The following is a 25,738-nucleotide window of genomic DNA, read 5'->3' on the forward strand; positions in this document are numbered from 1 at the left end:
TGTTCTAATAAACATTAGAGAAGCCTAAAAGTAAGGAGTATACTTTACTTACAGAAAGTTAGAGTACCAAATTAAGGACTGTTTATAGAAGTAACAGTATATCTGTCAGGTTATTAGAGTAATAATGAGTGACAAGTAGGATTTATAGTAAGAAGCCTTTTTTACAAATCTGGAAGTCACCTTAGAACTCCTAAACTCTGACTATGTACTCTAGGATTTTGTAGAGGCCTAACAGTGAATACAGTACTAAAGAGCTATAACTTGGATTTTTTAACAGTCACTTTTGATTCAATAGACACTGTAGGATTAGAAGTAAATAAAGTAAGAAAAGTAGAAAAAGTAGAAAAAGTAAATCAACAAAATTATTTATTAGAAAGAAAAAGTTAAAACAAAAGTAGATAGTTCTCTTATTCCCTCTAATTCTTTTAATTCTTCTCTTTATACTTTATCCAAGTTTAAATCTGTACAATCTGACCTACTACTTCTATATTCTAAGATCTCAGAACATTCAGAATGCTACTCAGTCCTGTTCACTACTTAGTAGTTTGTCTATAGTATTAAGTAGGAATAGTCTCAGCTGAGTTCACAGTTGAGAACATGAGTCTGTCCTTGTTGAAAGAGAGAGGTTAATAAGGAAATGTTAGTACATATACTTACCCTCTCAGACAATAAGACTGTACAAGCTGTATGTTCCCTTCAGAACAAGTAGCAATTTATTAGAGAATGTTCTGAGTACTAGCTCTAAGTCTCTGTCCTCTTAGCTCCCTTCTCAGGATCCCCTCAGATCTGAACAATAGCTCTAGTAGACAGTAAATACACTAGTTTGTACATTAATAAGGCTTTCATACAGGAACACTACCTCCCTACTCAATGTGTTTCACTTCTAATCCTAGTATATAATGTAGACAGAACCCTAACCTAGAATAGTTGGATTACTGAGTTTGTCCAACTACAGATGACTATTCAGGATCATAAGGAAAGTATTAAGTTCAGAGTCACTAACCTTAGAAAGACAGACATCTTCATCAGATTCAAATGGCTTAAGGCTTACAACCCTACTATTGACTAGTTAGAGTAGACACTTATGTTCAATTAGTGTCTTAAGTCTTACAGCTATCTTATACTACTGTCCTAAGTGGATGTAGACACTTCTAATGTTACTAACAGTTCTAATGAAAGTGACTAGTTGTTCTTCTTTAACTAGGATAGATATGTGGACACATATTCTAGTTAAGACAGAACAGAGTCAATCTAAAGAATGTCTGAGACAGAACCAGTCTAGAACCCTCTTAGAATGACTCTACTCTAGAACACACATAAACTCAGCCTGCTGGATTTTGTCTGAGAGTTCTCTAAAGTCTTTAGTAAAGAGGAATTTGACTAGCTTCCTAAACACTGTCTCTAGAACTATATAATTAAATTGACTAAGGGTTTCTAATCTAAGGATTGTAAGGTCTATCTATTCAACAGAGACAAGTAGAAGGTGCTTAACAAGTTCCTTTAGGAAAATCTTCAGAACAGTCAGATCCAACCCTTAAAATCCTCTATAGTCTCCCCTTTCTTCTTTGTCAAAAAGAAAGATAGGAAGCTCTATCTAGTTTAGGATTATTATTGTCTTAATAAGGGTACTGTTAAAAACAAGTACCTACTCCCTCTAATTCAGGAGCTCATTAATAAGACACATACATCTAGGGTTTTTACTAAGTTGGACATTTGGTAAGAGTACAATAATATTTGGATCTAAGACAGAGATGAGTAGAAGACTGTGTTTTAAACTAATTACAGATTGTACAAACTGACTATAATGTTCTTCAGACTAACTAACTTGCTTACAACATTCTAGTCATTCATGAATCACATCCTTACAGATCTGATTGACTTGAGGTATGTTAGTGTGTATCTAGACAACATTCTGATCTTCACCTAGACAGTCAAGTACTATTACTAACTAATCTGAGCAGTTCTATAATAGCTCTAAAATAATAAACTGTTCCTCTAAGAAGTAAAGTGTTCTTTTGTGTAGGAGTCAGTAGATTATCTAGGCTTTGTGATTGGTGGAGGAGAGGTCTGTATGAATCTGGCAAAGGTAACTACAGTTTGGAACTAGCTACAACCTTAAAACCTGAAACAGGTCCAAGTATTCCTTAAGTTTATAAACTATTATTAATACTTTATTTAAGACTTTAGTACTATTGTCTGACCCCTTCACAATCTTACTAGTAAAGATGTTCCTTAACAATAGGGTAATCAGTAGTAGTCTACATTCAAGTCTCTTAAGTAGGCCATTACTAGTAAGCCTATATTAGTAGTTCTAACAGTTGTAGACAAGTTCTGAGTCAAAGCTGACTCTTCCAACTTTACAAATAGAGTAGTACTGTTCTAGTTTATTGACAGAAAGTAGTATCTGATAGTATTCTGATTAGAATCCCTCTCTGTAACAGAATGGAACTACTCTATCTATAATAAGGAACTCCTTACAATTGTCTGTTCCCTAGAGGAGTAGTGTTAATATCTCCTTAGTATTATACAAAAGTTTGAGATTTAGAGTAATCACCTTTATCTCTAGTACTTCTAGACACTTTAGAAGCTTAACTACTGTCAGGCCTGCTGAATGTTAGAACTGTAGAACTACAACTTTGTACTAACCTACAAACTTAGAACACAAATGACAAAAGCTGATTTACTCTCAAGACAAGTAGGTTATAAAAGGGGGGAGAATAATAATGAAAATCTTGTTCTCCTAGACAATTCCTGTTTTGTGTCTAAGACAATCTGAGAGATCTGACTCAAATCCAAGAATGTTGACTTTGTTACTTATATATAGTAAGCTCTAAGACACACATAGGACTAGGTTGTAGTAAAGTAGTTAGAGAAGTAGGCTAGAGACTAGGAGGAGGATAAGGATAGACAGGTTTACTAGGAAGGCTGACTGTATGTTCTGAAGGATTAGAAGCTGTAGGAGAACATTGTCTGAGCTTATTATAACAATCCAACTGTAGGACATTTAGGCTGACACAAAACACAGAAACTCATTACTTAGAACTACTAGTAGTTAGAAATGTAGAAGGAAATCCTAAAGTATGTAACTAGTTATAATATGTACTAATAGACTAAAGCCTACTAGACAAGGGTTCAGACTCCTCTATATCTGTATTGAATCCTAGATCACTCTTAGGAGGAAGTCTTAGTAGACCTGATTAGTAAGCTACTCAAGTCTTAGGGTTATAATACTATCTGTATAATTGTCAACTAATTCTCTAAGCAAGTCTATACAGTTCTAACCTGAACAGAACTTACTTCTGAAGGTATAGTGTGTATTTATTAGAATCATGTTTTCCAGTTACACAAACTCCCTTAGAAGCTCATTCACAATCACAGACTGTAATTCAAGTTGAAATTCATACAGGACTTGTATGTACTTCTCAGAATTCAAGAGAACCCTTCTACTACATATTACTTACAGACTGACAGTCAAACTGAGTGAGTCAATCAGGAGATTGAGCTCTACCTTCAGATGTTCATTAATCATTAGTAGTCAGACTAGTCTGAATAGGTAGCTCTAGCAGAATTTGTACACAATAACTAGTAACACTCTACAACAGGACAGTCCCTGTTCTTTCTCAATTATAAGAGACATTCATACTAGAGGACAGTTCTAAACTAGAACAGTAGTTCTGAATCTGTAACAGACTTTGTAGAACAGATACACAAGATTAGGGAAGACACACATACTCTTTTAAAGAAGGTAGTACAGGTAATAAAGTAGAACTACAATTAGAAGAGATCTGTAGCTAAGAATTACTAGCCTAGAGACAAAGTTATACTAGAAGCTACTAACCTGACTACAGATTGCCTAATAAAGAAGTTGGACAACAAGTACTTCAGACTCTTCATTATTGAAAAGAAGGTTAGTACCTCTGTCTACAAACTCTAACTTCTAGCAATATAAAAGTGTATACACCTAGTGTTTAACAAGGTTCTACTATCTTAGTATTATGATCCAGGTTTTCCTTCACAACAAAGACCCTTACTACCTCTACTAGAACTCATCAGTTCCAAACCAGAATACAAAGTAGAGTATATAGTAGATACTAAGCTAGTATACAGAAAGCTTAAGTTCCTTATCTACTAGAAGGGATACCTAGTTGAAGAACACACTTGGGAACCTACTGAGAATCTTACTTATACTACTAAGACAATCTAAGACTTCTATTAACTTCATCCAGGTGCTCTACATTAACTCTGCCTTACAGATTTCTAAACCCTACTATTCTAACCTATACTTAAACTACTAACCAAGCCTAATGTTCACTAATTAGGACAATTGGTTTTAGAGGGGGGGTAATGTTACAGTTCTCTACTCTTGTACCTTCAGTTCTAAGGGTTCTACACCCTTCTGTACCAGAACTTAGGACTTCTATCCCTCAGGAGTACTGTCTATAGACTATATACATACTAACTCTTACTACTACCCCTCCTTACTTTATCATTCCATTCCTTTGACCACTCTTTCATTCTTTGTTCATTCTATAGTCTCTTACCCTTTGTCTATCCCTTCATTCTTTGTACCTTTATCTTTGACCTTCCTTTTTTTCATTCTTTGTAGCTTATCATTCTTAGTAGCTCATACTCTCTGAGTACTCTTGTGTAGTTTAGTATATATAAGTGTACAAGATCAGACTGGTCCTATAGTCTTAATCTTATCTACTCTAGATAGTCCTGTACTCTTAGACTCACTCTATATACTCTACTCTTGTCTCACTCTCTCTCTCTGTCTGTTCTACAAGTTCTGACTATATTCTGGTGCTCACATTCTGTATTTCTGTTATGTAGGATAATTGTAGCCTGGGTCCCCTTACTGAGCCTTCAGGTCCCCTCTACACTGTTACTGACAGAGAGTACTTTATTTAATTCAAATTATAATTAAGATTGAAGTATTTATATATAGACAATATATAAGATATAACTTTTGATTTTTACTATTTTTACTATCTGTTCACTTCTGTATTATATTAGCTAATAAAAGTAACAAAGATTACATATATAAAGAAACTGTAAATTAAACTATATACTGTATATAGTAACTTCAGCCCTCTCCTTCTAAACTATAATTCTAAGAAGTTTAAGAGTTATCTTATAAATAAAGAAAATATAGTACTAAAGATAGATACTCTGTTCTAGCACAAATATACAAATGTAGTAGTAATTATGTATATACTGAACTGTCAAAATTTATCCACATTAATCTTGTTTATAATGAGCTATATTAATCCTAGCATGTTACTAATAGTAAGGAGCTACCTGTGTTTATATTTTATTTATACTTACTTTTGTCTAGTACAAGGGAGTCACTGTGTAACAGAAGTAGAAGTTTTATTAGTAGTTGTAGTAGTAGAGATACATACTATAGAAGAAATAATGGTTTAACATTTATTAGAGTAGCTACATTCTCCAGATTTCATCTATTTCATTAGTGTTCAGGAACAGGATTCAGAATACTATAATCAACTGTATTAGCTTATTGTTACCTATTACTTGTATTGTATTTTTTTCTCATTATAACTAATACAGTATGTTTTGTTCAAATCACCAGCTAAGTAATACAAACACTATACTTGACTTACATTTTCATTCTATTACCTATTATTCTCTCTACCCTACATTACTTGGTTAAGTAGTAACTTTCAATTAACCTTATTTGTTTGCTTGCATTTTCAAAAAATACAAACACCTAGTATGATTTTTCAGATCCTGTTTGCTTCTACTCTCAAGTTTGGTTGTATGTTGTACATCATTATAAAACATAACAGATATTACTAGAATTTTGGTATAGATGAATTATTAAAGTAGTAAGGAAAATATAGTATGTAAGGAATACTACAGAATAACAGAATAAATGAGGGAGGGGGGGGGGAATTGCAGAACAGGAACAGAACAATAACATGTCTTAGCAGTCTAAGCTATATTATTTCATTGTTGTTTATTACATGCTATAGTTTTAAATACAAGTTTTGAACTAATTAAGTTCAGTGAATTAGACAAATTGTCCATATATTATACTGTATTCTAACATACAAATATATATATCACAGTACAAATACCTGTAACTTTTTGTTTTGTATGACTTGCAGATAGTATGAGGCTTAGAAAGTTGTTATACTATCTTGTGTGAGTTTATTTAATCTGTTTATTATACTATATCTTACAAAGATTATCAGAGTGTGCAAATTTGCAGCAGTTCAAGCTGAAGATAAAACTAGAAAACACCTGGAACAGGCACTTGACCGAAATGAGTCCGACGGTGAGCAAAATTCACTAGGTTGTTATGCATGATAAAGGCTCCCTTGTGAAAAGCTCCGGGGCTCAACTTACAGTGACCGGCGCGTGGCATTGAATTTACACAATGTGTTCCCCAGAGCTGAGGCGTTCGCATCATTCACGCCGGCTTCCTTAAGGCGAAAAGGCGTGAAAGAAGCTATTCATTCGTCTTCTTGTTAAATGTTAAAGCAGTGCTTGTGCATTCAGTATGCCTTCTTGGACTTCGGCCGAGTTTCGTTGTGAACAGCTCCGGAGCTCGACCTGCAATCAACTGTCAGGTTGATTCAGACGTGATAGTCTCCGCCGGAGCCAATACACCTCGCTGTTTGTTGTGAAGTGTCTTTACATTAGCAAAACAATTACAAGGCATGCCCAAGTCACCCCTTGTTCGTCGGCAAATACTGTGCGTTGGGATCCAGAACATTTGCTTCGAATGCGTTCCCAAGGATGAATGCAATCTTGATAGCCTTTTCTCACCTGCAATCCAGATCACTCAAAGCTTATTTTTCGGATAGATAACCGCTTAGATAAGACAAGAAAAATGATTTTGCAATGTGATACATAAATTCTAGGAGACCTCACCAAGTCTGTGTCGTTCCCAAGGCCGAGCCATTACTCGACTCCAAGCAAGGGACGGTCTTCGGGCAGGACTGTGCTGATCTTTCCGAGGTTTATCCGCTTTGTCAGGGCGTACCACACGGCGCACGCAGGAGTAAACGGAGGTATCGGAGTCGACGGAAAGCTTCGGAACCGCAATTTGTAAGCACATGGAGGCGTTTCATAGCCCACGGGGACACAGAGCGAGCTGTCGGAGCGGAAGTGAGCAAAAAGCGGGAAGTTTACTTTACCCTGGATATGCATGCGGATACATATGAGGCTCATGAGGCACAAGGTAAATCATCACATGGAAAACACTGCTTAGGTAATTACATATATTTAATGACTGTCTTTGTCTATTGGCACTTCAACAAAATTTTTGATGGATTTCGGATATTTTAAGTAGCAGATAGATGGATAAAGCATGCTCTCGCGGACGTTTTGCTATATAGGAATACTAAGAGTTTGTAGAGAGATTCTTGAGATTCGTGAAATCTTGATGACTGTATATAGATGAGTAGTACGCACGCGCGTATTGAGCACCGGTCTCTTCTTTGCACCGATACCCGTGTCATCTATCAAATGAGCAAACGCAAAACTTGCATTCAACATTGCACTGTAACCAGCTTTCTAACTGACGACCTGTTCCGCCTGACTTGCCTGCGCATGGAGCGGGAGTAAAATTTTCTTCTATGGCTACTTTATTGGCAAGAAAAGGAAATGGCCATGTCCGATCAAGATCACGGAGCAAAATCAAAAAGGACCAGTAATACTGGTAAAACAGTTCTGAAGGAAGGAGGAGGTGATACGGTAAGATAAATGGACACCAATCACCATACCAATTTACCCAGCCTCGATCGCCGATTCTCCGCACGGTTCTCCAGGAACCCCACCCAAGGTCCCAGTTTTGTCCTTTAGACTTCGAAAGTTCGCGCTCTGGTGGTTACAAAACCACCCGTGCCCGTGGATCGTGTGTCCATGCCGCCCACCCACACCATAGTCCACGCTCCCCTCTGTATCTCTCTACCCGTCTCTGTACCTCCGTGGCACCAGCCCCTCCCGCGCTCGCGCTCTCACCGCGACTTGTAAATTTCTGTTTATTTCTGCTTTAGCGGCCGCTCTTGGCCGATATTATCGGGTGCTTGTACTACCAGCTTACGACTTGAGGTGCATACTTAGGGGACCGCAGCACTGTACAGTGGCATACCAAGAGGACACTTAGGACGAACGATGTTGCTTTCAGTAAACACGAACATGATGCACATTGTCTCTGCAACTGAGAACGGTGATGCAGCAGCTCTAGCAGCATTTATAGATATCTTGCAGAATGTCAATATTGCAAAGGTGTGTGTGTCATAATATTGTTTCAATGATCCGCTCGGCGTAATCTGAAGCACGTCACCTCTTATTGCAATCGTAATCGTTGTTAGTATACCCTGGGTATGTGTCTTGGACTTTTCATGGACGAGACCTCGTACTCACTTGAATACGTTGACAACACACAGTCGCGACTTTTATGCTCTTCGTACGTTGCTCACACGCATAAAATTCTCATTGACGACTTTTCTCTCGCTCACACGCATCTTCCGCCTTTGGACCTACAGGTATACGACTATTTCCTCACATTGGATGAAGAGACATTTCTCATCTGGCCTTCACGATGGGGTGTACCGAAAGTACTTTTCTTCCTGAATCGATATTTCCCGTTCGTGGATTTGATTTTGTTATTGTATGGTGAGTTGGTCACCACCTTCGCCTTCCTTTGATAGATATAAGAGAAGTGTGAGCTGATAGCAATTTGCTTCTTGGGCGCGTGTGTTCTTTTAGTGTTGATGGTCGGGTCTGATCCATCGGTAACCTATATTTTTGGTGTATTGAACAATGTGGCGGTGATGCTAATCGCGCTGGGTCATTATTAGGCATGCGTGAAGTTATTCCAGACAGTCGGAGGTACGTTTCTACCTGATAAAGCACAAGCAACACCCCTCATAGTTTTCATGTGGAACAGGAACAGTCGCGTTTGGATTTGTTGTTGCACAGGGTCAGTGAGGACTTTTAACGTTGTTCGTTGAGCATCAAATCACTGAAGTATCTCTGTCTGATATTCGTTATTTCGCATATAGTCATATTGACGATGCGAACGTGGGCTATCTGGGGTCGCCAGACATGGATCACGATATTACTGACGGTTCTTGTCTTGGTAAGTCCTCTCCCATCTTAAAATGCGCGAGCGCGTCGCAGATGAGGTTCTATTCTGATTGATGTGTTCTCCTGCTTCTTAGACTGCTCTAGTCGCTGATATATTCGTCTTAACGCGATATCTTGGAGGTGTTTCCGGTATGCTTCCTACTTCTGCTTCTTGCGTGTGGCCCAACTTACTGATTCGTCCCCTTATGTTCTCCGATCACGGACGTATACTTCTTAGATGCTTCGCTGGGTCCCTTTCAAGCTGCGTATACCGGCTGCCCACTGCAATTTGCCAACAGATTCGTGTTTGTCGATTTTGCGATTGTAATGGTCACAGAATCGGCTATGCTAGTCCTGCTAATTATAAAAGCACTTGAACACTGTATGTACCCACCTCCCATTTTAAAGTATTATTTCCTGACATTATCTTGTTAATAGTCAAACACTCACGCAGCACTCTTATGGTGCGAATGTTCAAAGACGGTGTTATTTATTTTATATTTATTTTATGTACGTTAATTTTCCTTCATCTCGTCTTCTCTCTGGCCCCGCCCATAGCGGACTCATTTTCTACCTTCCATTTCTCGGATTTCGGATGCTAACGCGAATTGACTTATGGAAAAGGTACATCCATTGCGAACCTTGTTACTATCCTTTCTGCTCCCGTACGTCCGTTATTCTTCCGCTGAATTAGCATGCACTGAAGTGATTATCCCGATAATATTTATGATAGGTTGAGCTGCACGAATTTCTCATCATGTACGTCGGACTCTTCCTACTCTAGCGAAATCCAGAAAACCAGGGCACTGACTTACATCTTTCTTCTCCCCGCCACTCCCCGCTTTTGGATAACAACTGTGCTGCTATCGATAGAACGCAGCGAATTTTGCATAGCATCTTCTGCTCCCGTGTCCTGTTACACATCCGAGGAGCGTACACCAACAATGGCTTTGTATCCACTACCACAGCAGACTCTCAGATGCGGAGCAATGCTTCCGGCGCGTACTACGCGTTTCGTCGACCATTGTCTAGCGCTGGTATCCGAGATGGGAGAGGAGGAGATGCGTTTGAGCTTGGGAGCGTCGGCGGTGTTTCGGTCATGGCGAGTGAAGTCCAGATGCGCGAAGGTGACGATGCATATGGCTTAGGAAGCCGGAACACGGGGTGGGGCATGGGATACGGATTTGATGGAGTACCGACCTTGACTCCGCTGGACAAAAGAGAACCGGCGTGGGGAGATGTCGCACATCGGGAGGATAAGGACATGGAGTCCCCGATAAGTGCAGCGGAGAGTACGACTTCGCCGCTTCGCGAAGTGCAGGAACTGAGGTATGAGCACCAAGATTATTCGCAAGCACATTCGCATTCGCATCCGTATTATGGAATAGGGCAAGCAGTATAGCGTCCCGAGCTCTCTACTGCTTCCTTCTTTTACTTTCGACTTCGCTTTTCTTCCTCGCTATTTCACCTTCGTTCGAACCAAAAGCCCGCAGTGGGCAAACTTGGATTGACTGGACTGTACTCATTCACTCATTTGCCTTGTATGTGGATTTCTCCCTGGAACGGAACGGATTTAGTATTTAGTTACGACGGATACCTTTGAGATTATTGTCGTGTTGTATTTTATGTTTTATTTCATTACCCAGTGATTTATGTTGTTGTTTATCCTAGACTTTCCTTGCTTTGTTTACCCTAGTACAGTGACGGTTGAGTTTAGCTGTGTCGAGCACCCGTTCAACAGCGTTTGGCAGTGCCGATAACAATACCGCGGTGATGTGTGATAGTTTTTCAAGTGTTCAGAGAATCTGCTGCTCGCCCAGTTAGTGGCTGCAACTCGTGCATGTGCCTTGCTAAAGTGGGGTTACCTTCATACTGTCGTGCAGCTTCAATGACGTCTTGGGGAACTTCGGGGTCGGTTGCGGGGGTCGGAAATGAGACACAGTGGGAGTAGCAACTATATTAGTGTATTTCCAAGACTAGCCAGTTCTCGCTACATTATACCTGTTCCACCCTATATAGCGCAGCGGTAAGAGAGCACCAAGTGACTTTGGCACCATCAGCACCTTGCCGACGGTCATACCAGTTTCTCTTGCCGATGCGACATCCTTATCTTTTGAATCCCCTTCTCCTTCTAACCTGTAAGCGAAATCATGACATCGACATTGTAGTCGACGTTCACAGTGTAGAAGCATCGGCCGCGTCCTTCACCGACTGTGTGGGTAGTGTCTCTGACTTCTCTACATCTCCCTCCTTCGGTGATTGTCCTTCCTTGCTTTGTTTTATGCGGTCCAAGAAGTCCGAAGGTTGCTTTTGGCCCCTGTCCTTGCTGTAAGAACTTTTCTTGACGAGGAGCTTCAGTGTTTCTAATCGGGGTCCTTTATGTCTGAATGATTCGTAAGAGCCGCCTCCGATCATCATGCTGCAAAACAACGGGAATAAATCAATGGTTTAGTTGGGATAGGACGTGAGCCAAGCACTGACTGGAAAAGAGCCATTGTCGTCCATTTACGGTTGTCCGCCTCGCGGAAGACAAGTGAGCGTGGACCGTAGAATACCTGTAAAGCAAGCCATTTAGTCGTTTCCTCCACTGAATTTTTTTCAAAAATAAAGTATTAATTACCTCGTCGTCGACCTCGTGACTCTTCCGAGGCAAACAATGCATGAATTTCCAATCCGGTCTTGCTCCTTCACAAAGTTTTTCCGTGACTTGGTAGCCCTGGAAGTCCTTCACCCGTTGCTCGTATTCCGCTTCCTGGCCCATACTAATCCAGGTATCAGTAAAAACGACGTCTGCACCCTGAACTGCTTCGCGTGGGTCTGCTGTCCACGTAATTGAATTATCGCATCCAAGTTCGACTACTTTATCCCAAACCGGAGTCGGTGCCCGATATCGCGGATTCGACGGAGATGCAACTTGGAGTTTATGTCCGAGACGCGGATAGGTGACGAGCATATCATGCAGTACGTTCGCACTATCGCCGACATAAGCAACTGTTATATTTCGCATCTTTCTTTTGGTACGACCAGTGGTGGCAGCAATTTTAATATTGGCATCGACAAGTTCAGACGGAGGTTCAGTTGTTATTTCCGTTGTAGTACCTTGTTCTGGACCTTCGGGTGCGAGTGGCTGGGGCACAGGAGCTGCTTCCTCTTGAAGCGACCTCTCTTCGTAAAGAGTTTGAAGGTCGGCAAGTACTTGTAAAGGGTGCCAATAAGCCGAAAGAGCATTAATTACAGGTACTTTAGCATATCTTGCGAGTTCCTACAAATAATTCTGCTTTCAGCACTCAAGATATATTTTTCACCGGGCACAATATCCATACCTCGATCTCACTATGGTCGCCGACGCGTGCAAATATACCCTGGCACATCCCACTCAATACCCTGGCAGTATCCCGTACACTTTCATTAACACCCATCTGAATATCATCTTTACCCAGGAAGATTGCCTGTCCACCAAGTAATCCAATAGCAGTCTCTGCCGAAACGCGCGTGCGCGTACTGCGTTTGGAAAATAGTAATGCGATGCTCATGTTCCGCAACGACTGTGGAGGTGCATGGAGCTGTCCCGCATTTTGCAGCTCTTCAGAACCTCCCCATGCCAGTTCCCTCGAGTCTAGCCTTCGCGGTGGAAGAACGCCTCTGGAAATGTTCTTTAACCTGCGAGCAACCGCAATTATCCGGTTGATTTGTCGCGGTTCGAGGTCTGCGAGGGACATCAACGAACGTGGGAGAGACATCTTCCCGATATCAGTTTCAAAGGGGAATACGTATATAGAACGAGCGTGCTCGTTGTTTTATACCCGCCAAGCGAGGTGACTCGAGTCAAGACACGCTAAAAACAGTAGGGAAAAAAAATCTAAGTAAGAAATATTCGCGTCTTAAAGTCACGTGCACTACGGCCAGTCTGGAAATAGTCCATTTTGATCGCGTTGATGGCACTTGCTTACTTCAATAGTTGTTGGTGACTCCCGTCGGCATTCGATGTTTCTTTATATTCATCCTTTTCTAATCATAGTTAGAAATACAAATAAGAGGATTTCGACACAGATGCACTAGATCAAGACTTCGTTGTTTTTAAATTTGCTACGTAACTGAGCCTTTGTCTTCCTATCAATTTGATACACAAGGGAATTTCCTATGCAGAGACTATGTGATCGTATCGATAATTGAAACATGTCATCTCTATCTTCTTGCACGGCTGTGGGACAAGTTGAGTCTCAGGTGGAACCAAATAATGGTATACCTTTTGGTATGATCGAGACACATGGTGACATTGATGAGTACATTCTTCTGGAACTCAACCGACAAAGATACATCCCCTACAGCCCATCCTACATGTTGAGCAACTCTACTGATTCAGCACTCGACTAGATATCAGACACTGTAGAAGATACCTTCAACAGAGATTAAAAAATTTGATGAGTAAGAACATTTGTATACAAAGCCGGAACTTCGCAGTATATAGAAGCGTTGCCTAATCCTTGATTACGATCGAATATCAAATTGAGGTGCGCCTCTGACAAGAAAACACCGCCTACACTGCCTATCAGACAGATAGTTTTTCATAAAGGGAGCGCAGGTCCAGGACATAAAACAGTTGTAGGCAAACTCAAGGGCTGTCAATTACTAAGCAGTAGTATGCAAACACAGACATTGATAGATATATATTGTTTGATCCTCAAAGAACAAACCCTCTTGTAACTGATATGATGAGCAAGTGACCCTGATACGCCAGGTCAGTTATTGCGTTTTAGTTTCCAGTTTCATACCAAACATAGTAAAATATATGTACCCTTAATAAAATTGTATCTCTTTACAGAGTCACCACTGTATACTTTTATGCCTTACATGAATTCTCGATCTGATCGGACCAAAGTTCAATTGTGATACTATCACCTTGTAACCTAGCCTGGGGGTCCTATGAATGCACCAACGAGTAATATACACAGCCTGCATCAAAGGTTAAGTTCAACATTATATAAAGAAAACCTTAGGCAGCAATGTATCCTATCCTTCCCTCTCTATCTGCTATGGCAAACCAGCCTCTTGACTACAGGCATATCCACTCATTATTCTCCCACTCTAATAGCGAGTCTATTGACCCAAGCTTAGTGTCATCATTTGTTTCCGATGTTATTATTGCAAAGTACCTTGATACTGTACTACTTACCGCCTTGGTCTATCAAAGCTGTTCGTTCTACAGTTTCTTTAGTCATATTCCCACTGACCGAAAATGCCACTAAAGTCACGACTCTGGATAAAGAGGTATATTTGTTCAGTTGCCACCCGGAAAACCACTGAACTATTCTCTGTAGATAAAATACTTTTGGGTGAGTAAAAGAGTGTTCTGAAACAATATCACCATTTATTGATAACATCAAAGCCCAAGCCATATAACACTATTAGCCTGATTCACTTTATGGTGCGAATTGTGAAGGTGTACGCTTTTCGGATTTTCTGACCTAGATTGTTAGAATTACTATGCTGGGCTCCTCAGGATAATTTGCCTTGTAATAAGTAAGCAAATATTATTTGGATCTTTTTAATTGTGAGAAGCAATTGGTATTAACATTTTGCTCTAGAGAATAGCTCCAAACAAAACCTTTCCAGGTAGAATACAACATTGTTAGCTGGATAATTTGCTGATCTTGAATCCGAATATGTGTCTCTTGTAGCTGTATGTAGTATCTCCTAAATGTCCATACATTTTATTGATTTAGCCAAAAGGCCGGACAACATTTTGGGTTAGTAATTTATGTGGTGAGTGAGCTACTGTCTCTATTATGAACACAATCATGAAGCCTAGTGTCAGGCTTGACCACAGTTTTCCTCATAGACTGTGAGTAAATGGATACAGAATTCCAAGGAGATGTTGCAAACACATACTTACTTTATAGATATTCTCCAAATTCGTGTATTGGCACTTGCTCAGCAAAGTTGGTACTCATTACTCAGCCGATTTTTCAAATCTAATTGTGGCAGACAAACAGCTCTCAATATATCTCAAGGTACTTCTTGGCATAGAAGTAAGCATTGAGACGAGCCTTACTATTTATATTACAATTATTGGAGATGGTGTGATCTTTGCTCAACATTCTGTTTTTTACTAAAGTTTTACTGAAATATGAAGTGCATTAGTTTCAGTTAGTCATCTTGCAGAGGGCCTGGACGTTTGTAGGTTCAGTGGGAATCCTCCGGCATTTTTATTGGACATTACATGGTAAATGTTATAATGATATATCTTAACTCTCCCTCATACATTATACAAGGACGATCCCTATGATATACGGGATGATTTTACTTTTCCTCGCCCTCTTCAAGGGAGCAGAGTACTGGAGAACAACATGTGGTTTCAAAGGTTTCTGCCTTGTTAGAGTCCTGATTCAAGATCAAGTTCTATATTACATCTTGTAAGTAGAGCATTTTTGTGTAATTTAAATTTATGTCACACAAGTTTCTGCAGTGTGATATTTTGCTTCATGGCGAGCATAGTCGAGCTTCGAATTGCGCATACTAGTCCTTTCGTCGGGACCGCACTTCTAAACGCTTTTGGGAGTCCGACCATTCTCTGTATTCTCGGAAGACACCTTATGATCAATCTAAAGGAGGCAGCCGAGAGAGGGATGAATGAAGGTACGAGTTACAGGTTGCAAACCATCAGTAGCGACATTGAATTTGGTGAAGATATTCCACATCGCTCTCTCTGCATTTGCTAAATCTAATCCTTAACAGATGAGCTGGCATCAGGTTCGAGTGAGGGAGGCACATTGAGTACTTGACACTTTCTACTTTTCAGTACATCCACTTGGATATCTCATGACAACAGGATTCATGATTTACAACAATTCAATATTCTTGTATGACGCCTTGTTGTTTATTATCCATAAGTCTGTATTGTGTACCTTATAATTTGGATTGCTTATATAAAGTTGGAGTTCTCTAGAACTCCAACTTAAAAGACACGAAATGAAAATTCTATGTGAAGAGCTGATGATGATGATAAATCTAGAGCAGAACTACCACTAGAATATGCCACGAGATCTAAGATGCAATAGCACATAAATGAAATTTGAATTTGACGGAGGCGCAGGTATTGTTATAGGTCAATCAAAGGAAGATGTTGTCCTTCTAAATGATATAGCAGTGAGTTATTCTGGCAGGCTAAATATTTCAACGAGTTAACAGTTAACTTTTTACTGGAGACAATGAGCGAGTCTATCCGCGTGTGATAGCCGCCGACCTCGAATTGATAGCCTATGGAATAAGAATGCTTGCTATTCGCTAGAAAGGTGTAGTGTGTCACTCTCCATATCGACGTTTGTCGCTCCTCCATGTGCAGCAAGCATATTCATCATGTGCAATTCTCCGTTCCCATGGCGCATAATGATACAGTCAGTCGGATTAGCTAATTTAGCGCTCGTATCACTTACGTAATTTATTCCGCCAGACTTAGAGTTAAACTACCATGCGCAATCATTGGCTCATTGCTCTCATGCTGCATCTCAGACGAGGCATAAGCGCAATTCGCATCACCGGTAAACTTCCCCATGCTATGTATAAAGGGGACTGTTATTCCATGATGTATCTTATTTTGTGCTCCCTTCCTTATGACAAACCACTCTCTTGACTATGGACATGCCTACTCGTTCTTCACTAGCTCAATCCGCGCCACGGATGCTAAGTCTGATGATCCAAACTTGGTACCATTACCTGGCTCCGAGTCCTTCACTGTACAATACGTCAACGCAGCGATGTTGACTGTCGTAATCTACAATGCTTGTTCGTACTTCGCCTCACCGAGCTGTAATATCGCTGACAAAGAACGTAACTTAAGTGGTAACGATTGATAAAGAGGTATGATGAACCTGTGGTTATTTCGTCAGCGTTCACTGAGTCGCGTCTCTGCAGATAAAATATATCTGGGTGAGCTCTGTACTCATCTGCATGGGTCAACGATTCATTGATACCGACGAAGGCCAAGCTGTGCAGCCCTATTAGCCTAATTTATTTTACAGTGAGAGCGATCAATGTATTTTGATGGACAGGCTTGTCATAATGCTGACGGCTTAGAACCGCTTTGTCGGAATCCTCGGAATCATTTGCGTCATGATTTGTTAGCAATATCTTACATGGACTCATCAATCCGTGAAACTAATTTCCATTGGCATTGCATCTTAGATGGTGGCTTAAGACAAAATCTATTGAGGTATGGAGGGAACATTTTTAGTCAAAGGCTATACTGATCTCAAATCCAACCGCACACCTCTCGTAGCTGTGCGTTGTAGTTTATGACTAATTTATGCTTGGTGTTTGTTGACTTAACGTTACTTAGGTCATGCATCTACATGGATTAGTGAATTATGCAGTAAGTACCTTCATAATTCGTTATTACGGCTCTGCTGTAACTCATACGCCAGACTCAATCACAATCGCCCTCGTGGATTGTAAGCAACATCTACATTATTATAGCTTACATGCATGATTCCTTTTTAGACATCCTCCAAATTCGTGTAGTAGCACTTTACGGGAAAAGTAAGTACACTAGTCTGTAAAATGATTTCTCGGCATAATTTTGATAGATAGGAAACTTTCAATTTGCTTAAAGATACTTCTTGGCATTGAAATATGTGCTGGTCTCGGCATTCTTATTTATTACATGCTACTTGAAGGAGGTAAACTATTAATCAACTTCCGCCTTGATTGAGAAGCATACTTATGTGTAATATACTTCAGTTGCTTTCGAGCGTGTTGTACAGAGTATCAAAGTCTGTGGGTTTAGCTCGAATACTCCACAATTGCTAGGAATTGTTTCGTGGTTAGTATGTATACTCGCAGTTCCTCGTCTTTTCTAACATAGTGCAGGACTATGCCTCTGATATATGGGATGATTTTACTTTCCTTGGCTCTCTTCAAGGCAGCAGAGTACTGGCGAATGTCGCCCGAATTTGGAGGCTTTTATCTTGTCAAAGTCCTCATCGAAGACCAAATTCTGTATTACACCTTGTAAGTGAAGCATTCGTGCACGATTATATATTCGACTTATGGTATTGTAGCGTCGTATTTTGTTGCATAATGAACATAGTGGAGCTCCGAATCTCGAATATCAATCCTTTCGTCGCACACCTCCTCACCGCAACTGGAAATCCAGCTCTTCTCTGTGTCCTCGGAAGTCATTTATCAATTAATTTAAAGGAGGCAGGAGAGAGAGAACGGAACGAGGAAACTACGAACAGCGATATTGAATTTGCCACAGGTATTTTTTTCCCCAATATTATTTCCACTGTGGTTAGCATGGCTGATTGTTCATATGTGCTCAAGTGGCTTGTTCGAATGAGGAAAGCACATTGAGTGCTTAGCAGTCTGAGCTCGTCTCTTGATTTAGGCGTCATTTGGAGGCACATGGATTGTCGGTATTCTTACGTTCAACGATTTTTCTATTGCACGATGCCTTGCTGTATTTTGCCTTCCTCGGTATTCACTAATCCCCGTCTTCTGCACTTCTTGTCATCCTTCTTGCATTAACAACGCATGAAGTCGCTTACTTTATCTATGGCCTTCCTGGATTATACTATATCATACCATACAATCCCATCCCATACAATCGCATGCCTATAAACAAACTTGACTTGCACAATTCAGCCTTACCAAACCATCACGACGACTCGGAAATTGGACAAGCAAAATCAATCCGTACATAATTTACAATCTCGTCGTTTTTGTACTATACATCAGATTTATCTCTCTCGTCAATCGACAACACTGCACTGTCCAAAGAAAATGGTAAGGAAAAAAAGAAACTGTAAGCTAGACTATTGTAGAAGGTAGAAGATGGAAGATGGAACAGTATTGCAGCAGTTTTCTTTACTGACGGAAGCAACGGTGAAAAGGAAATAGCATTGTAAAGTGGCACAGGGAAGGGGAAGTGATTATTTGTGCTGCGTAGATGACGTTTTCGTCAAGGAAGCTTGAACTGGTGAAAGTGAAAGGACAAAGACGAATGAATATTGGACATTGAGACGGACGATGGAGATGGAGATTGGAACGACTAATTCAAGGAAAATGATAGCAAGATACAACGCAAGCGACAACGACGATGGGCAGACTTGGAAACAGAGATTGGATTGGCTTGGATCAGAGGACAGAAACAGAACGAAAAAAAAATGTAAATAGTTGTTGTGAATGCGGAGCCGAGACAGTGCAAAGATACAGGAGAAGCACGAGCGGAACAGCGGATACCCAGAAACGAAAGAGCCGGACCCGATTGGAACGAGACGAGTACGAATAAGTCGATGTACCTGGCACCTCATAGAACATAGGCAAGTGCAGCCCATGCCAATGCCGCACCGAGACCCGTATACCCAGCCGCCGCGGCGAACGTCATCGTGCTCCGCTGCCTATCCATCCGAGCACGCTTCGCAGGACGGACCTCAGGTTGCTCAATTGGCTCATGGAATTCACGAATCCTCTCGACCAATGGCCGACGCATTTGCGAGCTAAGACTCATGATAAGCCTTTCAGTTTCAAGGTCGCTAGTTCCTAGGGTGCAAAGGTCATCCACGCGTTTTCGTTTCCTGCTCGTTGGCAATGACGCCTCCGATGCCGTCTCCTTCTTGGCCTCTGATCCTTCTGCTTGGACTCCCTGCTCGGCGTGTGCCACATCTTTCGCACGAGCGTCAATCTTTGCGACAAGACTCTCTAATAGTCCTGATAAACGACGCATTTCTGCAAAGTGAATCGTTAGCAAATGCCTACAAGTGACTGAACAGGATCATCAAGACTGACCTTCACGCATAGACTCCATCTCTTTCCGAGCCTCATCAATAGACGTAACAGAGGCAGAAGTGGACGCGGAAGCCGAAGCCGCAGCATTGTTCGCCAAAACGGTGCTGGTAGCGATCTCTTGCATTCGGTTCTCGAGTAAATGAACCTTTGTACGCAGCACATCTACATCCGGAGGGCTTCTTGGAACGCTCGGCTACACGAAATGATAAAGTACGTCAGTACCTAGAATTAGCACAAGTCTAAAAAAAGCATTCGTACCCCTTGGGAAAGTGACGGCCCCGCCTGCGCAGCTAGCGACCCAAATCTCGTCCGCCTGGACCCACGACTGACTCCATGCCGAGATCCTCTTGGCCCTCCACGTCTAGAGACACTGACCGGACTGGGAGGGAAGGGACCTGGACTAAGTGGCAATCCGAACCGAGCTGCTCTGGCACGCCGACGCTGTTCATATTCTTCCGCTGTAATCGCCGACTCCGACCGTGCTGCTCGAGGAGGTTCATGCTGTGTCTCTTGTCTTGCGGAATGTGTAGGCGTCCGATCAGCAGTAGGAGCAGGAATCTGCAAACCAGGTATGAACGGAATCGGGATAGGCCTTTCGTTTGTGCGCGCTTCTTGTGGCTGCTCTCGGCCCAGACCGAGTTCTCCAGGCCGCTCCTCCGACGGGCATTGACAGTTGTCCCGTCCTTCAAACCCTCCATTACAGTCATTCTCACTGTCACATTCCACACTGCTTTCCATTTCAAACACCGCACTCGCACGGAAACTCGGGCTCCCGCCACGGCTACTACAAGGAGAAATTTCCATCGACTTCTCGTCGTCATGCTGTACCTCGGGATACTTCTCTTGCTCTTTGCTCGAACTTTCGCCCGCGTCATCCGAACAATGGCAGCTGCTATCCGATTCACAGCTGCAGCTTCTGTCTTCGCTCTTCCTTTTCTCGGCCTCGGGTTCAACAAAGCTACTATGAGCACTCAGCTCAAGACCTAGCTGGTTTTGCGGATGTGATGGCTCCTGCCACACGAAGATAGAACCCGAAGCTGCGTCTTCATCCGCTACTGGTGATCGCACCGAACCAATGCTAGTCATAATGTCCGCCGCAAAATTCGCAGGTTCAGACGGTACCGTGATGTTGGTAGCGATGTCTACTTGTTCGACAGTCTGATCCGGGTTAAGTGCCTGAATGCCATCCGCTTCTTGCTCGACACCATTCACATTGTTAGAAGGACCTCTAAAGAAGCCAAGTTCACGAAGGGAAGGTAAGCGGCGTATTGAAGAGAGTTGGATTGACGGGAGGGGTGGTAGCATTGAACGAAGTGCAATCCTAGCGCTCAGTGTGCGGTTCAGGTCAAAGATGGCCGGACCGGGACTCGGACTCGGACTATCCGCATTCCTACTTATACTGACGAGGTTTTCCGATGAAGTAGACGCCGAGGGTTGTGCTCCATCCAACGGTAGTGGAACGTGGGATACTACCGGCGAGGTATCCGGGGAACTCTCACCCAGACCTCGGCTGTCGTCGTCTTCCCCGCCTGACGATGATGAAATAGAGACGGCGTCCTCGTCCGCATCTTGTTCTGACTCCCCAGCGGAGTTAACGTACAGTCCATATCGATTAGGAGGTGGAGTTGCGAAGCGGGCACCGGGATCATGCGTGAAGGAAACACGGATAGTGACAGGTTTCCAGTCCTGAAAAGGGCTGAATCAGTATAACAGCGCTTAATGTGACAAAGATGCGAACGAATGATGACTGTGAAGGAGTACGTACTCTGTCATCTCGGGTTACGGATTTGCCCAGAAGCAGGATGTCCCCGGATCGTAATGAGTAGTGTCGACGCGGTTTGAGCCTTTCTGGAAAGAAATCACAGAAATTGACACCCTCCAAATAAGTCCCATGCATCGAACCAACATCCATGACGGTGACCTAGTCATTAGAAAAGCATAGAATCAGCATGAGTAATGGAGAATGTGAGTCAGAAGTGTGGCGCGATATGCGAGATTATCGCAGCAAAGCACGGATTGCATCAACAAGGCTGCAAGACAAATGCGCCACATGATGCGCAAGGCAGGTAGAGAGTCGACTTACCGAACCATCTTCTGCTAACGTTATCCGTGCATGCCTTCGGCTCATGACTGGGCTGCTGAAGGTCGCTCGTGATGACCCGCCTGTGCCAACGGACAGGTGTCCTGATGGATGGACCAGGGTCGCACGCACAAAATCCACCGTCCGATGCACACCGCGAATGAGTTTGTATTCTCTGTGGACATCACCTTCATTGGAAGTGTCGTCGCAAGAGAGCACGACGCCTGCGGAAGAGAGACTAGGGCATCAGCATCTACGATCCCCTATTCGATAACAGACAAAAGCACCTGTTACGACTCGACCATCGTGGTCGTTTTCAGCATCGTCTTGCTGAGAGGTTGAGGGCGAGATTACCGTCGACGATGGGCGCAGTCTGTCCCGGATGCTCATGGTGCAAGGGAGACAAGCTGAGGCTGTCGACGCAGTCGAATGCAATGTGAATGAACTGAGTGACTTCGCCACAGTCTTACAGGTTCCAGATTGGGCAAGAATGATTATGTAAGACAATGGAAAGAAATTGAAACTGCGACACCCCCTCTTCGTCTCTGACTTGGATATCACTGGTCACTGACTCACGCAATCACGCTCCTCGGGCGGTGATGCAACAGTCCAGACCATCAGGGCACTACAACGTCACGCAAGTCGACGATTAGCATCATTAATTACTACCATGTCGAATGCTGCGAGCGATTCCTGCTCTATTCTTGCTCTTTCGTGCATAGAAGTCATAGCCGGCATCTGTTTCGACTTTGCATCAATTCGTACGTTCGCAATGGCAATGTATTTATGTATCACTCCTAATTGGAATACGGCGCTTCACAGGTCGCGACTGCACACAATGCACCTGGCCTTACTCTTGTCGGTCTAAATGTTGCCCATGTGGCGAAAGTCAACCCGTTGGACCCATCCACCTTCCAGACGAAGAGCCCACGGAGCAGTCACCTATACGTTCTGAGCAACCGAAACCTCACCCTGAGCCAAACAGCGCTATTGTACCCGTGCGATGATTAGCGTATAGGCATGTTCTCTAGGTAAACACTCTTAAACAAGTCTTCTTGAGGGTAGTACACATTTCCTTGTGTGCCGTGCATAATGGATCAAAGTATGAGTGAAAAATCACAGGCGTTGATAGTTAAACTTATAGGGTAGAAACAATTCTTTTCCGGTTTTTATTTTCTTGATGTTGTCTTGCTGCATCACATCCACACTGCCTCATTCCTTACTTTGGTTCAACATCTGTGTATTATTGACCTTTGTATCAGTATCCGTGGATTATTTTATTAAGTACAATGATTTGTAAGTGCTGGACTAAACTTACTACTATGTATCTTGTTCTAGACAACTATAGAGTAATATAATAAAATGTGACAACTTTCCTTGACACCCTACTATATAAAGGCACAAAAAGTTTTCCGTTATCTAAGGACCTAATTGTCAAGGTTATTATTGCCTCTGATGAAACTCGTGAAACATCTGGATATATTGTTTTAAAGAAGAAGCAGAAAAAAGATAGTCTAGCCGTACATTTCGGATACGGGGAATCGAACCCCGAGCTGCCGCGCTCGTCTTCACTAAATAGAGTGTTCTTGAGAGGCGGCAATGTTAGCCGTTACACCATATCCGACCACAAATTCTTTATGATACTATCAATATCAATCATCTTTTAAATTTTACTTATAAATAAGTCTACAAGTGATATTCAACTCAACCCGTCTTAGCTTTCAGCTCTCGCCAAAGCGTCAAGAACATGAACGCTCCAACGCCAATAATCGCAATTTCCAAGCCCAAATAATTCAACATTCCGACTCTTACGCCGCTTCCTCCCCATACAGCACCAGTCACTCGGCCGACGTAGTTGGAATATTGGATTGCTGTATAAATCGAGTAACAGTGAGTATGTGATAGAGTGATTATAATTTGGAGTGATGATGACGAGACTTACCAAGACTTGTCTTCCCATTCCACGAAGGAGGCAATTGCTTGCTGAGCAAGCTTAACGTACACGTACTTGCGAGGTTGAACCCGAGCGCGACAAGGAACCAACATACGAAGAATGTGCCAAATGAGAGCGTACCAGCAGAAGGCTGCAGTCGTAAAAGTGTAACTGCCGTGAGAAGACCGGCAAGTCCGAGCCCTGCGCCAAGTGCAAGGATGTGTCGATCTTGCGTACGTCGAGCAAGGAGAAGATTGATGAAGAGGAAAGGGAAGATGGCTGCTCCGCCGAGGGCGATGAAGTTGCCGGATGCGAAAGGTGACCAGTGGAAGGGACTCAGAGGGAAAGAACGAGAAAAGAGCTTTAGTGAGTAAGATGGCGCAACTCGTGCTAGGTCGAATTGGAGGGTAACACGGAAGATGAGGCGAAGACAGGAATGTTGGACTCCCAAGCTCCAAGGATGAAGAAACAGGTCATCGCAAACCAGCACATCGTCACAATAACACCCCATTGACTCTTTGTTACATGGAACCGAATGCTTCGAGATACTGAAGGAGAAGGAAGACTAGTCATTTGCATGGACTGTGATGAATTCGTGGGTTGAACATCCTCGAACACGATAGTCGAAACGATCCAAAACACGAGCCAAGCAGCCGACATAATCCATCCTGGACTCGTGTACCCATTGAAGACTGCGTTTCTAAATCCGACTTTATATAGCAGTCCGCCGAAGAATGGTCCGGCACTCATACCAACACCTTGACCAAGTACGAGCCAGCCTGCGAGTGTTGTACGGCGGCGGGCTCCGGCAACCCTAGAATCAGTGCAGTATCGTTTTGCGTACATGAATCCGATGAATCCTCCGCCTTGGACCATACGTCCCAGAAGAATGAGGTAGAGGAACTTCGCCTTATAGGCAAGGCCGTATAGTGCCGAGCCGAGGACCATGGAACCGCAAGCTACGTGAAGGGCCAGTTTGTATTGACCTTTAATAGATTTTAGTAGTGTCCTCCGTTAATGCGTCAAAAGTAATTGCCTCGATCATATTTCGTCAATGGGATTAGTGCCAATCCGGAGACTGCAGTCGGTATACCAATTACAAGACCTGAGAACGTAGCGGTGCCGCCTAAATACTCCGCGTAGGCAGACGAAGAGGAGACGATGGAAAAGAACGAGATCTATTTTGTGTAAAAATTCATAGGCAATTAGTTCAAGTTATATATGTCAGGATATTGATCAATGAAAATAACGCACCTGCAGCAAGATATTCTGTAAAATCATAATAACCAACGAAGCATCGAATTTTAACCTGAAATCGTCCTCCATGACCAGATTGACGGTAGACTCTTGATCTTCAATGGTAGGATCATTGCTCTCCTGAACATTTGTTTCTGCGTCTTGAGCTGTCGTGACTTGCTCATTGTCTTCGAGAGATGTCTCGTCATCAATCAGCTGAATGGAGCGAGAGGTCAAACCACTGCTTCCTTCGAGATAAGCAAGACTCATCATCGATGTAAGAAAACAAGAAACAAATTATTCTATGACTCATAGTCAAGGTCCGAGAGATACCAGATTGGCTGAAGACTTTCCTTTGGAATTTTTCTTGATCGACTGCCGACAACAAAAGATGTTCGGCACGTGCACTATAGTCACCATAACGTATGATATCGCAAACTGCATAATGCATGCAATTAACATTTTCAATCGTGCTACAGCAGTCGATGCAAGGTTTTCGCCGTTTCAATTAATTTCAGGATTCGAAGGGAAGGGCAAGTTGTGCCGAATTCGATTCAAACAGCGATAAATAGATATTCACTATATTTCACAAGGAATACCCT

The 25,738-nt window shown here is 42.4% G+C and overlaps 9 protein-coding genes and 1 non-coding gene across 10 annotated transcripts; 5 read left to right on the top strand and 5 right to left on the bottom strand.

Annotated features, from left to right (window-relative positions):
• Positions 1 to 6,930: 6,930 nt before the first annotated feature.
• On the bottom strand, positions 6,931 to 7,527 carry FOMMEDRAFT_159374 (uncharacterized protein; the record flags this gene model as incomplete). Its single annotated transcript, XM_007269324.1, has 2 exons — positions 6,931 to 7,167; positions 7,444 to 7,527. The coding sequence occupies 2 exons, from the start codon at positions 7,525 to 7,527 to the stop codon at positions 6,931 to 6,933; spliced, it is 321 nt and encodes a 106-aa protein (XP_007269386.1).
• Positions 7,528 to 7,641: 114 nt separating this feature from the next.
• Positions 7,642 to 11,037, top strand: FOMMEDRAFT_30591 (uncharacterized protein; the record flags this gene model as incomplete). The annotated part of the gene is made up of 15 exons (XM_007269325.1): positions 7,642 to 7,725; positions 7,834 to 7,885; positions 8,159 to 8,259; positions 8,520 to 8,649; positions 8,685 to 8,697; positions 8,856 to 8,865; positions 8,908 to 8,956; positions 9,039 to 9,115; positions 9,198 to 9,252; positions 9,341 to 9,484; positions 9,541 to 9,612; positions 9,727 to 9,767; positions 9,836 to 9,861; positions 9,976 to 10,431; positions 10,986 to 11,037. The coding sequence occupies 15 exons, from the start codon at positions 7,642 to 7,644 to the stop codon at positions 11,035 to 11,037; spliced, it is 1,362 nt and encodes a 453-aa protein (XP_007269387.1).
• A 240-nt stretch (positions 11,038 to 11,277) lies between these two features.
• FOMMEDRAFT_30592 (ornithine carbamoyltransferase) lies at positions 11,278 to 12,842 on the bottom strand (the record flags this gene model as incomplete). Its single annotated transcript, XM_007269326.1, has 4 exons — positions 11,278 to 11,521; positions 11,584 to 11,657; positions 11,723 to 12,364; positions 12,426 to 12,842. 4 exons carry the CDS (start codon positions 12,840 to 12,842, stop codon positions 11,278 to 11,280), a joined length of 1,377 nt encoding a protein of 458 aa, XP_007269388.1.
• Positions 12,843 to 15,584: 2,742 nt separating this feature from the next.
• Positions 15,585 to 15,884, top strand: FOMMEDRAFT_159377 (uncharacterized protein; the record flags this gene model as incomplete). The annotated part of the gene is made up of 2 exons (XM_007269327.1): positions 15,585 to 15,783; positions 15,838 to 15,884. The coding sequence occupies 2 exons, from the start codon at positions 15,585 to 15,587 to the stop codon at positions 15,882 to 15,884; spliced, it is 246 nt and encodes an 81-aa protein (XP_007269389.1).
• An 828-nt stretch (positions 15,885 to 16,712) lies between these two features.
• FOMMEDRAFT_159378 (uncharacterized protein) lies at positions 16,713 to 17,103 on the top strand (the record flags this gene model as incomplete). The annotated part of the gene is made up of 3 exons (XM_007269328.1): positions 16,713 to 16,884; positions 16,940 to 16,959; positions 17,014 to 17,103. 3 exons carry the CDS (start codon positions 16,713 to 16,715, stop codon positions 17,101 to 17,103), a joined length of 282 nt encoding a protein of 93 aa, XP_007269390.1.
• Positions 17,104 to 17,971: 868 nt separating this feature from the next.
• Positions 17,972 to 18,461, top strand: FOMMEDRAFT_159379 (uncharacterized protein; the record flags this gene model as incomplete). The annotated part of the gene is made up of 3 exons (XM_007269329.1): positions 17,972 to 18,108; positions 18,159 to 18,358; positions 18,424 to 18,461. The coding sequence occupies 3 exons, from the start codon at positions 17,972 to 17,974 to the stop codon at positions 18,459 to 18,461; spliced, it is 375 nt and encodes a 124-aa protein (XP_007269391.1).
• A 436-nt stretch (positions 18,462 to 18,897) lies between these two features.
• Positions 18,898 to 22,379, bottom strand: FOMMEDRAFT_169990 (uncharacterized protein). Its single transcript, XM_007269330.1, has 6 exons — positions 22,255 to 22,379; positions 21,971 to 22,191; positions 21,653 to 21,808; positions 20,146 to 21,573; positions 19,888 to 20,080; positions 18,898 to 19,827 (listed from the first exon to the last, which is right to left on the bottom strand). The coding sequence occupies exons 1-6, from the start codon at positions 22,355 to 22,357 to the stop codon at positions 19,409 to 19,411; spliced, it is 2,520 nt and encodes an 839-aa protein (XP_007269392.1). The 5' UTR covers positions 22,358 to 22,379; the 3' UTR covers positions 18,898 to 19,408.
• Positions 22,380 to 22,637: 258 nt separating this feature from the next.
• Positions 22,638 to 22,974, top strand: FOMMEDRAFT_159381 (uncharacterized protein; the record flags this gene model as incomplete). The annotated part of the gene is made up of 2 exons (XM_007269331.1): positions 22,638 to 22,728; positions 22,790 to 22,974. 2 exons carry the CDS (start codon positions 22,638 to 22,640, stop codon positions 22,972 to 22,974), a joined length of 276 nt encoding a protein of 91 aa, XP_007269393.1.
• Positions 22,975 to 23,493: 519 nt separating this feature from the next.
• Positions 23,494 to 23,591, bottom strand: FOMMEDRAFT_t63. Its single transcript has one exon. It is a non-coding gene; the product is annotated as a tRNA-Glu (tRNA).
• Positions 23,592 to 23,671: 80 nt separating this feature from the next.
• FOMMEDRAFT_169991 (MFS general substrate transporter) lies at positions 23,672 to 25,410 on the bottom strand (the record flags this gene model as incomplete). The annotated part of the gene is made up of 5 exons (XM_007269332.1): positions 23,672 to 23,838; positions 23,910 to 24,261; positions 24,315 to 24,886; positions 24,937 to 25,078; positions 25,155 to 25,410. Coding segments are annotated over 5 exons (1,489 nt in total), but the record flags the coding sequence as incomplete, so codon positions are not given.
• Positions 25,411 to 25,738: the final 328 nt, after the last annotated feature.

This window comes from Fomitiporia mediterranea (assembly GCF_000271605.1).
Source record: "Fomitiporia mediterranea MF3/22 unplaced genomic scaffold FOMMEscaffold_9, whole genome shotgun sequence".
Lineage (NCBI taxonomy): Eukaryota > Fungi > Basidiomycota > Agaricomycetes > Hymenochaetales > Hymenochaetaceae > Fomitiporia > Fomitiporia mediterranea.

Coding starts and splice junctions, on each gene's coding strand:
- FOMMEDRAFT_169990 (XM_007269330.1), bottom strand. CDS start 22,357: ATGAGCATCCGGGACAGACTGCGCCCATCGTCGACGGTAATCTCGCCC. Junction 22,192..22,254: donor CGATGGTCGAGTCGTAACAG/GTGCTTTTGTCT, acceptor TCTCTTCCGCAG/GCGTCGTGCTCTCTTGCGAC. Junction 20,081..20,145: donor GGCCGTCACTTTCCCAAGGG/GTACGAATGCTT, acceptor CATTTCGTGTAG/CCGAGCGTTCCAAGAAGCCC.